Source organism: Lycium ferocissimum, chromosome 6 (genome assembly GCF_029784015.1).
Source record: "Lycium ferocissimum isolate CSIRO_LF1 chromosome 6, AGI_CSIRO_Lferr_CH_V1, whole genome shotgun sequence".
NCBI classification, from domain to species: Eukaryota; Viridiplantae; Streptophyta; class Magnoliopsida; order Solanales; family Solanaceae; genus Lycium; species Lycium ferocissimum.
The window spans coordinates 22653718-22666530 of record NC_081347.1 but is presented as its reverse complement, the minus strand read 5'-3'; the positions used below and the strand labels follow the sequence as shown (position 1 = coordinate 22666530).

The following is a 12813-nucleotide window of genomic DNA, read 5'->3' as shown; positions in this document are numbered from 1 at the left end:
CCAAACTACATATTTGGTATCTATTGGAAACAGAAAAGGTACCGAATTCCTTATTCCTTTTTATCATGACAAAATATGGCAATTATATAATAAATGTTATATAAAATTGAGATGATTATAGAAGATTAGGCTGTCAGATCTAGTGTAGCTCGTTTGAATCTAGTCTGAGTAATTTGCCCACATCTGCTTCGATACAGACCGCATACATCTGCTTAATCTGAGCATCCATTCATGTCCTCTGGAAATTTTCTACACAGAAAAATAGATTGAAGTTTGAATCCAATAGGCACTTCCCTTGATTTTCCTTATCTTATATACCTCTTTTTGTCATGTTGAGTTTCCCAGAATGAAGCGGCAGCCTAAGTTGCAACCTACACTGTTTTTCATGTATCAGTACTTCAGAAGATTACACCAAAAATAACCTGAACATTCTAGGCAAATTAAAATACACTACAACAACAATCAAGCTCTTAAGAATGAAGCACATTTGCTAAGTCAAAGATGACGCAGTACAAGCTCTAGAAGTCAAAACTGAAAATTACTACATATTTTTTGTTTTTGTTTTTGATAAGGTAAAGTATTTTATTGATAATACAGTTCCAAAAGGGTGCTGCTTATGTTACATAATACCGGACTTCAACAGATACTACACAAAAACAGAATCTAGCAAGTCCAAGTCAAATATACTAATTACAGTATTATCTCTATGCCAACCAAACCAGTTTTGAAAATATCTGAACTTCATAAGCAAATCATCTCCTTCTTTCCTTCAATGCATCTTTTGTTTCTCTCATGCCTTATTGTCCATTGATGCAAAGGGGATTAATTTCCAAATCTTCTTTTTTTTTTTTTTCTATGCTTTGCCCTTGCCAGCAGTTTAGTAAATCTTTAAAGCTCTGTGGCATCACCCAATGAACACCAAAGATGTTTAGAAATAAGGACCAGATAAGCCACGTTTGTTTACAATTACAGTACTGCAGTAAATAATTAACCGTTTCAGCAGAGCATTCACAAAGAAAACACCTGTTACATAGCCAAACACCCCTTCTCTGTAGATTGTCTAGATTCAAACAAGCCCTGTGCAGGAATACCCATTCCACCTAAAATGCACGGAATTCGTTGATAATTAGAATAGATTCGTAGACCAGGTCAACTGATTCGTTTTCAGGTTAAACTATTTCTATAGGGTCTTTTCCTCTTCCTTCTATGTCGTAGGGTTAAAACTTAAAACCAAAAAATATTTGTTTTTTTCTCACGTTTTCAATAAAGCCCTCTTGTAAAAGTATTTGAACAATATTTTCAGTAATATTAGTGGATGCTATTCGAACCACCCTTTTTCGATCCATTCCAGCATCCAAAGCATGCTACTTTAGTTGGAGCTTTAGTATTCTACTGCATTTTCCAGGGCCAAAGTGTCTTAGCTACATAAGTATATTCTTGTGACAGTTTGTAGCAAGATTTCACAGCGAAAGTTCCTGTTTTATTTGCAAGCTTAGATCTGTGTATCTTTCTTATCTTCAATAATTATTGCTGCCTGCATTTTCTGCAAAAAACGAAGCAACTTCCTCCAATTCCCATTCATTAAGGCCTCTGCTAAGTTGTAAATCTCAACCACCATCGGTTAGACAGTCAGCCAGTGAACACTCTTGTTCAATACCAAACTATAGATGATAGGAAATTGATCTTTAGCAACCTCACATCAGACCATCTATAAGACCACAACTTATTCTTTTTTCACCTGAATATCTGCGCAATACAATTTTAACAAATATCAAATGAGAACCATTATGGTAAGTTTACCTTGCGCTGCAGTTTGACAGACCAGATACAACTTATCCTACAAACTTACACATTTCCATCCCCTCTCTCTCAGAGATGACTTTGACATCTAGGACCGATAATAAAACAACTAATATAATTAACTACAGATATCATATCATATGCACTCTCAAGGATCAAAAAGAGAGTATGAGACCTATTGAAATAATTCACAAGAACATTCTCCTCTAGCTTGAGTTGAACGTCATATAATTCTAGCAACAGTCAAATGACTAATATTCTGTGTTGAGACTTGAGACTCAGGAAATTTACTTGAATATGCAGAAAAGAGACAAAAGAGGCCCACATAGATATCAAAACAGATTTCAAAAACCTACAGCTTCTAGCCAATGCTAATAAAGCACAAAATAACAGCACTTATTCATATGGAAAGAAGGATGAGTATCAATTAATTCAATCCTACTGCTGAGGCAACTGCAATATCAGTTCTTCTATTACTACAGAATCTAGTTTTCATTCTCAATTACTCCGACTAATTAACATACTTTAGCCGGCATATCAAAGTTTGAATTGCCACAGCAAAGATTTAGCAATTAAAAACACCAAACCTTTCAAATAGATGTATCACCAACGTTGGGATGATAAACCACAACCACCAGGAGGCATAGTGCCAAAACTTCCAAAAGCGCCACTTGTTTACTTTTTAGATTGCAACATAAACATCAAGAGAACTTTTAGCGTATACCTTGAATTCCCAGCTTTTTGTGCATAGAACTTTTGATTTCACTATGTTGTTTGCCTTTGAATCTAAGTATCTGCTAACAGGTATCCGTTATCTTTTGTTATTTTATCGATTCTCAAGTGTTGGAACTTACTGACTTATAAAAATATTGGTGATTTACTGTCGTGGCAATGCAAATTATGTCCTGAAAATTTCTACTCTGATAATTCATGCACTGATACCTTGTTGTTTTTACTTGAGGGCCAGGCTACATATAATGTCCAGATCAGCAATAATTACAAGGCTGGCTAGACAAATTAGTCAACTTACAGTGAACAGAACTTCCGTCCTCACTTGCAGTTACAGTACAGATGTGCGACATTCAATCCCCAAAAAGAGTGATGCAGGGACAATAGGGTCCTTTGGTGATCGATTTAGCAATAAATCACCCTCTTCCTTTGCACAAAACCCCATTGGAGGCGAATGCAAACCCCAAGTAGGAGAAAATGTCTCAAGGAAGGATAAGATCAGCTTTCTTGTAAATACTCTTCTTGATCTAAATGATAGTAAGGAAGCTGTATATGGTGCACTTGATGCTTGGGTTGCGTGGGAGCGGACTTTCCCCATTGGACCCCTAAAGCAGGTATTACTCAAACTAGAGAAAGAGCAACAGTGGCATAGAATTGTTCAGGTCATTAAGTGGATGTTAAGCAAGGGTCAGGGAAATACAATGGGAACGTATGAGCAGTTAATTAAAGCACTGGATATGGATCACAGGGCAAAAGAGGCACATGAGTTTTGGAATAAGAAAATTGGCTGCGATCTACATTCTGTGCCATGGCGGTTGTGTAGTCTTATGATTTCTGTATATTACCGTAATCATATGCTTGAGGATCTTACTAAGCTATTCAAGGGCTTAGAAGCATTTGATCGGAAACCTCCCGAAAAGTCAATCGTGCAGAAAGTAGCTGATACATATGAGGTGCTAGGCTTTGTTGATGAGAAGGATCGCGTACTAGAGAAGTACAAAGACTTGTTTACGGAGACATGGGATGGAAATCCAAAGGGATTGAGAGGGTCTCGATCCCAAAGAAAACAAAAACAGGCACAGGAAAATTAAGTGTTATATCAAATATGTATGTTTAGTGTGCAGGTGTTTGATATCAGGTTTACATAAGTAATCAATCTACTCAATATTTTCAGAGATTTTATTTTGGTGCGGTAGAAAATTATTTATGGCACGGTCAGGATCTAGCGAACCCCCGGATGATGGAGCCTCTGTGTGAGCATGCATTTGCTAGGTGCCATTTTAAGTAGAAACCTGGGATGTTATTTAGTCAGACTGCTATGGTCCTATGTATTTTTAGCATCTTATGCTGCTTGTCTATGGAGTTAGAAAATGTGATTGAAACATGTACCTGAACGAAAAAACAGAATTGTGATATCATGCTTCATGTTTTGAGATTGATGAAATTTCATTGCTTGATATGAGGTTCAGTTTAAAGTAGTTGTAGTGTTTTTGCAAATTGAGGTGTTAACTATGAATTTAAAGGTTACATTCTTCAATAGAAGGGGAAAAAAGAAAACTTGAGGTTCCGTCTCAACACTTCTTGATACTGTTGCACATTGAGCTCTCCCTTTCTTTTAGGAGTTGACTTTCAAATTAATAAAAAAGGGATCACTCTTTTCTTTTGACGTTCCCCTCAACATATACAATACCCTTAGTTCTTTTGATCGTTTTCTCTTCTTTTAAGAGACAAGGTGCACTGACTATCGTGCTTGAAACTATGCTCATTAACAAACTGACCTCTAAGTCGAGATGAGAATTGTGTGATATAACCGGTGGGAATTTAACCTGTCAGAATATGGAAACAAATAAGAAAATTTATATTAAGAGTAAACATGAAACTCTAAAAAGTAAAATAAGTCATTAACAATAATGATTGGAGAATTTTCTTTAAGAAAATATAAATAGCCCTCTTTTTGTTAGCTTTACTGGTTGCAAAGAGAATGCAGTACACCAGTAGAGGTCTAATAGTTTTATTGTAGACATATCTTTCTCTAGTTGATCAACTCTTTTCAAGAGTAGAAAATAGTAAAGTAAGTTCGTGTTAATTTGGCGCATCGTTTGAAGAATGATTCCATCCAGATCCAATAACACCATCTATATCAATTTTTTTAATTAGGAATATCTCTTTATGAAAAGTACTATACAATATTTGGCAATCTCTGTTTTAGACAACTGCTCAATAGGAAGAGGAAAACTCCGTATTTGAACATCAAAGAAAGGCTATACGTCTTCTTTGACGCATCCTAAACCTGGAACAAATTGAATAAAATAAAGATGTGTGTGAACATTATGTAAAGTGTACGAATTAGTATATCTGCTAAGGATCAAGAATCCACTTCACGTGTACATTAAATAAAGTATATCTGTTAAGTAAGGACTAATTAAGGTCCAACTCTAAGTATGGTGAACTTAGTACATTTTCAATTGAATTATCGCGTGCTCTTCCAAACTCTTCAAATTGCTCTATTCTTAATTTGCAAATATGTTGCACGACACCCCTTATAAAATGTGACCCAAGGCATGTAAGTAAGCTATTTAAAAATTTTAGTCATACGTAGGGAGATGGGGTGAGAAAAATGGAGATGGTCAAACCCCAACCTAAATGGTGGAGGTTTGGGTAGCCCACCAAGGACAAGAAATTACATCCAATGATATTGGAAATGGTTGGTCTTGCACTTTTAATCCCCGCATCACCACGGGCAAACCTTCGAAATCAAAAGTCAAAACTTGTTAAACTTGAAATTTTGTGCATGAGGCAAGCGGGGCCAAAAGTTTAATATCACCCACTTCCAAATCTATAATGAGACTTACGTTATTCATTGTCAGTGAAAACTTGTTGACTAGTATAACTAGAAAAGTTATAATTAACATGTTTCTTACCTAATTTATTACCAATTTTTTTTTGTTAACTAACATTGCATTTTATTCATCTCCAAAAATAAGTTACAACTCGGCAGAGGGAGTTGTACTAGCTAGTATCAATCTCCCTAGTTTTTCCCGAAATATAGCAGGAGCTAATCTTAGTACATTTGAGATGAGGTACATGCATGAGGTGTGTAGGTGATTCAATGTAGTATCCAAACTAGAGTGATGGTGGCTCAAACATGAAGTCTTATTTCCTTGTATATATGGGGTACCATAACTGCTCCTGCAGTAATTAGGAAGGATAAATGATTTGAATGGGGTAAGTATCGCGAGAAGGCCTTTGAATTATTGAAAGGAGAAAAATTAGTTCAGTCCCTTTGCTACAACTACCTGATTTTAGTAAGACTTTAAAGGTTGAGTGTGATGCTTCTGGGTAGGTATTGGTGAAGTTCTTTTGCAAGACCTAGCTTACTTTAGTGAGAAATTGAGTGAAGCCACCTTGAATTATTCTGCATATGATAAGGAGCTGTATGCATCAGTTAGAGCTCTAGCTAATTGGCAACATTATTTATGGCCTAAGGAGCTTGTCATTAGGACTTGTCATGAGAGTCTTAGGTTCTTGAAAATTCAATCTAATTAGTTAAATAGGAGGCATGCTAAGAGGATAGAAATTCATATAGCCTTTTCATATGCAAGGCAAAGATAATGTAGTAGCTGAAGCACTTTCTCGGAGATATATTTTGATGAATGTATTAGCTACAAATTTTATGGGCTTTGAGTATATTAAGGATTTATAAGATAGTGACCCAGATTTTAGTAGAAGTACATTAACCCCTTTGGGATCCAATGGTATGAATTTTATAATGATTTTGATTTAATAAGACGTTCCTTATCCAAAATATATGAAACTATACAAATTTACATTAATTCTTTCAGAGTACCAGACAAGTAAGTTTTGAGAGAAAAGCTTCACAAGGTAATTCTTTTGCTTATGGGATTGTTATATATGTATTAGAACGTTGTTACTAACGCATTTAGTGCAGGTAACTGAATAATCAACGATGAATTTATGAGTTTACCTTGTTGGCAATGATTGGAGCTTCATGTGAAAGGCTTGATTGATGAAATTGGGTGAACTCATGTGTTAAGATATGTATGAATACAATTTTAATTCATGCAATGGTGGAATTAATGAATTGAAATGATCCAATCCAAATTTAACTAATTAGGTGAAATTGACCAAAGTTGGATATGTCTTTAGCCCTAGTACCAATAGATTGTGAAGTTAAATTGAGGTTATTGGGATTTTGTAATGATTAAGTTGAACCATATTTATTGTAGATTGTGAATTGTTAGAACGTTCGATGGAGTTGAAAAGGCAAGGACGAGCCAAGCCTTTCAGGTAAGTTAAGGCTTAGCAGAAACTTTGTGTCCCACATGTTCAGAAAAGTGCGTAGTACTCTTACGATTTAGCTTTCATACCACCTTATTCCTCACTCACATTAGACCTTTAAATAAGAAAGCATAAGTTGTACATGCATTGTTAGACATATTTTGTGAGTTTTGTGGTTAATTATTCACAAGATTCAGAATATTACATGTTTACGTGAATCATGAATCATTACTAGTGTAATCACATCTAAACTCAAACGGGAGAAGTGACCAACCTCCCCATGCATGCAGAGCCATGAGAGTCACGATCCTACTCTCATAATTGCCAAAAAAAAAAAAAAAAAAAAATCATCTTCGTAAGGGGATAGGCTAACACCCCTCGTGTGTATTTTCAAATCTCACTTACTGGAGGATCATACAATGAAAACATTTTTCACAAAAAACCATAGGCTTTCAGAATCATTTATGATTCACGTTCATGTCAGCTATTCAGTTTACAGTTCAGCTCATGGTCTAGTTACAATCGCTATCATGCAGTCTCTATGTTATTAGTTTACAGTTTAGTTACTTGTTTATGTTAGTTCCAACCTTATATGAACTTATCGGTTTCCCAACTAATTTTCCCTGTGTCGCATAAAGTTTCGCTCCATTTTTATTGAGGAGGTGGCCTACGAAACTTACTAGGTATCTTGTCAATGATACTTAACCCGCGGGGCCTCTTTTATTTTCTTGGATGCAGATACTGCATATCATGTCTCTAACAGGACTGGATGGGTTTCAGACTTTAGAGCATCTCACTTCCGCCGGTCACTTCTATGAGAAACCCAGTCTTTATTATTGTTTTTACTAGAAATGGAAAATATCCTACGACGGTGTGTTTGTAGAAATCTTAGAGGCTCGTGACTTGTTTTAGTGGGTAAGTATGGGTTTTAAGTCTCGGTTTCTAGCTTGCAGTTCATATTTGTTTATTTCATTCTTGTTGGTTACAATGAACTTTTGCAGTAAATCAGATAGTTTAAGTGGTTTTATCACTCATAACATTATTGATAGACTATGTAATAGTATAAATATTGTAAATATTCCCTTCCTTATGTATTGTAATCAGGTCCTGTAACTTAGGCTAGTATCATTCTAATTAGGGATACCTACTTTGTATATAATAACCTTGATACATCAATACAAGGCACGGATTGATTTCCTACGTAGTATCGTACTAGGTTTCCTTCCAAAACCCTAGCCGTCCACCTCTCTTTTCTCTTTCAACCCTAACCCTAGCCGTCCCCTTTCCTCCTTCCTCTTCTCCCTCCCATGGTGACAACAAAAATTTCCATTCTTTTAACCGTCACGAATGTGAAATCCTTAATCCCAATCACTCTAGACATGGAAACCGGCCATTATCACGAATGGGCAACCCTATTCAAAGTCCTAGCCCGCGTTCACCCGTACTCAAGCACATCATACCACCCACTGACACCGCTGAACTCACCGCGTATGACGCAACAAAGGCGGCTAACCTTCCGCTCTGGAAACGCCTAGATGCGGTGGTCCTTCAATGGATATACGCCACCGTCTCCCATGATATTCTTACCTCTATTCTCGTGGCGGATGATGTTGCCGAGAGGCTTGGAATCGCGTTGCTCAACTTTTCCAAGATAACAAACACTCACGGGCGGCGTACCTTGAAACCGAATTCACCACCACAAAAATGGCCGACTTCGGCTCGGTTATGGCCTATTACAATAGGCTCAAGTCTCTCATGGATCACCCAACGTCGGGTCACCGCGTGTCCGATCAACGTCCGGTCTTGCGACTTCTCGCCGGCTTACCGGAGACGTATGCACACTTTGTCACCACCATTCAACGAGAAAGATGTCTTGCCTTCTTTCTGCGAAGTGTGCACTCCGGACTCAAGTCAAGATGCGGCTGCCAAGGAACGTGCCCGCGATTCCAACCCCGCGGCTCTACTTGTTGATAATGATACTCCCTCTCCACCACCTGGCGGTCACAATAATTCCGCTAACCGGCGTGATAATAATCGTGGCAGGAATTCTAACCGGAACAAGGGCAAAAATAACAACAACAACGCCAACCGCGGGAAGCAAGGCCGCGGCGACGCCGGACGCCCGGTGGTGGCCGGTGGCCGACGGGACAGCCACCGCGGGGGCTACCATGCGGCTGCCTGGCTGCCCCAAAGAAGGCCATCGCCCCCCGCCCGTGCCCGACGAGACGGTGGCGGCAGCAACGACCCGCCACGTCGCGGCCGGCGCGGCATTCTTGCGCGCGGGTCCTCGGCCTCGCAGTGCCTATTCCATGCACGTTCCTCCCAACTCGGGGTACACTCCGACGTACGTGGAGGCAGCCATGCATACTCTATCCTTGCATCAACCGGATGACACTTGGTACACGGACACCGGGCGACTTCTCACGACTGCCAACTCAGGTACTCTCACGTCTTATTTTAATTTGAGCAATAATTCTGGAATCATTGTTGGTAATGGTAGCACTATTCCAATTCGAGGCTATGGTCATACATCCCTTCCCCCACCTAATGCTCAATTACGTCTCCGAAATGTCTTGCATGCTCCAAAACTCATCAAAAACCTTGTTTCCGTACGTAAATTCACTAAGGATAATAATGTTTCTGTTGAGTTTGATCCTCTTGGGTTTTCTGTGAAGGATTTACCGACGGGGGCCGCCTAATGAGATGTGAGAGCACCGGGAATTGTATCCTCTCAATGCCACGAATGGTCCACTCCACCATCCACCTTCCTTGCCGCATCACCTAGCTTGTGGCATTCCCGCCTCGCCATCCGGGAAAAGCTATCCTTAGTTCTCTTCGTAGTAATGCCTTAATTGAATGTAATAGGGCCCGTACTTCTTTTTGCACCTCTTGTCCTTTGGGGAAACATGTTAAATTGCCATTTTCTGATTCGTTGTCGTTTACTACTATGCCGTTTGACATTATTCATAGCGATTTATGGACATCTCATTTTTTAAGTTCTAATGGGCACCGCTATTATGTTTTCTTTCTTGATGATTATAGTAATTTTCTTTGGACTTTTCCTATCTCTAACAAGTCCCAAGTGTATTCTATCTTTCTATCTTTTAAGGCATTAATACGGACTCGGTCGAAAGAGACATTAAAAACATTCAATGTGACAATGGGCGGAATTCGCAAATGGGCAATTTCAATCTTTTTGCGCCTCCAATGGTATAAATTTTCGGTTTTCTTGCCCCCATACATCCCCTCAAAATGGCAAAGCGGAACGAAAAATTAAATCCATTAACAACATAGTGCGCACTCTTCTTGTCCACTCTCCGTCCCCCCTCTTTTTGGCATCATGCTCTCTCAAATGGCCACCTACCTCCTCAATATACTTCCCACTAAAGTCCTTAGGCATAAATCACCAACCCAAGTTCTCTATCACCGAACCCCCTCCTATTCTCATCTCACGGCTTTTGGGTGTCTATGCTATCCACTTTTCCCATCTACGTCTATTCATAAGTTACAAGCAAGATCCACCCCGTGTTTTTTTTGGGCTATCCGTTGAATCATAGAGGATATAAGTGTTATGATTTGTCCACCAACAAAATCATCATCTCACGGCATGTCCTCTTTGACGAAACTCAATTTCCCTTCTCCAAATTGCACTCCCCCTCCCCAACGTCCTATGAATTCTTGGACCATGGCATTTCCCCATATACCTTGCATTTTCTATCTCCACCTGCTCCTCCCCGTCGTTCCCTCGGTCCCCCCTCCACCGCTCCCGCACCGGGGACACGGCCCGGCGCCCCCCTCCCCCCACACCCCGCCCGCGATCGCCCGGCCATCACCAGGGACACGGCCCACCGTCCCCTCCCCCACCGCCCCACCCGTGATTGCCAGCCCCCTACCACCCCCCCACGGTCCACCGCCCAGCCCCCCCGCATGGTTACTAGAGGCCAACGCGGATTTTCAAACCCAAACAACCTTTCAACTTAAATACTTCCACCCTCTCTCCATCTCGCCTCTCCCGCGAAATCCCGTCAATGCTCTAAATGACCACAATTGGAAAGTCTGCCATGGTTGATGAATATAATGCTCTAATTAATAATAAGACGTGGGAGTTGGTTCCACGTCCCCGATGTGAATCTTATTCGTTCTATGTGGATTTTTCGTCATAAAAAGAATTCGATGGTTCTTTTGAGAGGCACAAAGCCCGTCTTGTCGTGATGGCGAGTCTCAACAAAGTTGGAGTTGGATCGCGACGAGACCTTGATCCGGTCGTCAAGCCGCTACTATTCGCACCGTCTTGAGCATTGCACTTACACACTCTTGGCCCATTCATCGGTTGGACGTCAAGAATGCTTTCCTACACGGTAATCTTAATGAGATCGTTTATATGCATCAGCCTATTGGGTTTAAGGACCCACGATCCCCATCATGTCTGTCTCTTGAAGAAATTGTTGTACGGCCTTAAGCAAGCTCCCCGTGCATGGTTCCAACGCTTTGCAGACTATGTCTCCACCATTGGTTTTTCACATAGCAGATCTGATCACTCTCTCTTTATTTATTGTCGAGGTTCGACATTGCTTACATTACTGCATATGTCGATGATATTATTCTCGACTTCCTCTCGATGCTCTCCGAAATCCATCATGTCTCGCTAGTGCCGAATTTGCTATGAAGGATTTGGGCCCTCTCGCTACTTTCCGGGTATCGCCGTTACCCGACTTCACACGGATGTTTCTCTCTCGAAAAATTATGCGACGGACATTATAGAGCGTGCGGGCATGATCGCTGTAAGCCCGATACACCTACGACACCAAAGCCAAACTTGGTGCCACGGCGCCCTCCTCGCGATGATCCCACCCAATATCGTAAGTTGGCCGGCGCGTTACGATACATTTCACACGACCGGACATCTCCTATGCGGTTCAACAAGTATGCCTTCACACGCACGATCTAAGGTTGCCCATATGCGTGGTCTTAAACGCATAGTCCGATACATTCAAGGTACTATTGACTTTGGTCTCCATCCGTACAAGTCCTCCATTGCTCTCTCTTGTCTCTTATCTTGACGCGATTGGGGTGGTTGTCCGGACACTCGCCGCTCCACATCCGGTTACCGTGTCTTCCTCGGCGATAACCTCCTCTCCCTGGTCATCCAAACGGCGACCCACTATGTCTAAATCGAGTGCCGAGGCCGAATACCGTGGCGTTGCTAATGTAGTATCCGAGTCCCGTTGGCTTCGCAACCTTCTCTTGGAGCTCCGTTGTCCATTCGATCGCCTACTTTAGTCTATTGTGATAATGTTAGTGCCATATACCTATCGGGTAATCCGGTTCGAAAGACCAACGCACTAAACATATTGAGATGGACATACATTTCGTACGTGAGAAAGTTGCCCGTGGAGAAGTTCGTGTCCTTCACGTCCCGTCCCGCTACCAGATCGCAGATATCTTCACTAAAGGTCTTCCGCGCGTGCTCTTTGATGATTTCAGGGACAGTCTAAGCGTACGACAACCTCCCGCTTCGACTGCGGGGGTGTGATAGACTATGTAATAGTATAAATATTATAAATATTCCCTTCCTTATGTATTGTAATCAGGTCCTGTAATTTAGGCTAGTATCATTCTAATTAGGGATACCTACTTTGTATATAATAACCTTGATACATCAATACAAGGCACGAATTGATTTCCTACAATTATAGTTCAGGCTTCGATGAGCAAGCAATTAATGTTGGGTGTCAATCACATTCCTCCACAATTTTAGAGCGTGATAAGAAGATAGAAGATGGGAAGATGAAGAAGATAGGGATATAATATTAATTTTCAGTGTTTTTTTTTTCTTAATGACACGTGTCACGGCCCTTTTGGGGAGTGATATACACATGTTTTAAAAAATTGGTCGAGCACAAAATTTATGGGTACAAGATATACCGAGGGAAGGTTTGGTGTATTAGAGATTTTCCGCATTCAAGAGATGTGTCACAGGTAGGC

General features: G+C 40.4%; 1 protein-coding gene across 1 annotated transcript; it reads left to right on the top strand.

Moving 5' to 3' along the window:
• The first annotated feature begins 35 nt into the window (after positions 1–35).
• LOC132059513 (pentatricopeptide repeat-containing protein At4g21190) lies at positions 36–3986 on the top strand. The gene is made up of 2 exons (XM_059452138.1): positions 36–3667; positions 3893–3986. The coding sequence occupies exon 1, from the start codon at positions 2778–2780 to the stop codon at positions 3618–3620; it is 843 nt and encodes a 280-aa protein (XP_059308121.1). The 5' UTR covers positions 36–2777; the 3' UTR covers positions 3621–3667; positions 3893–3986.
• Positions 3987–12813: the final 8827 nt, after the last annotated feature.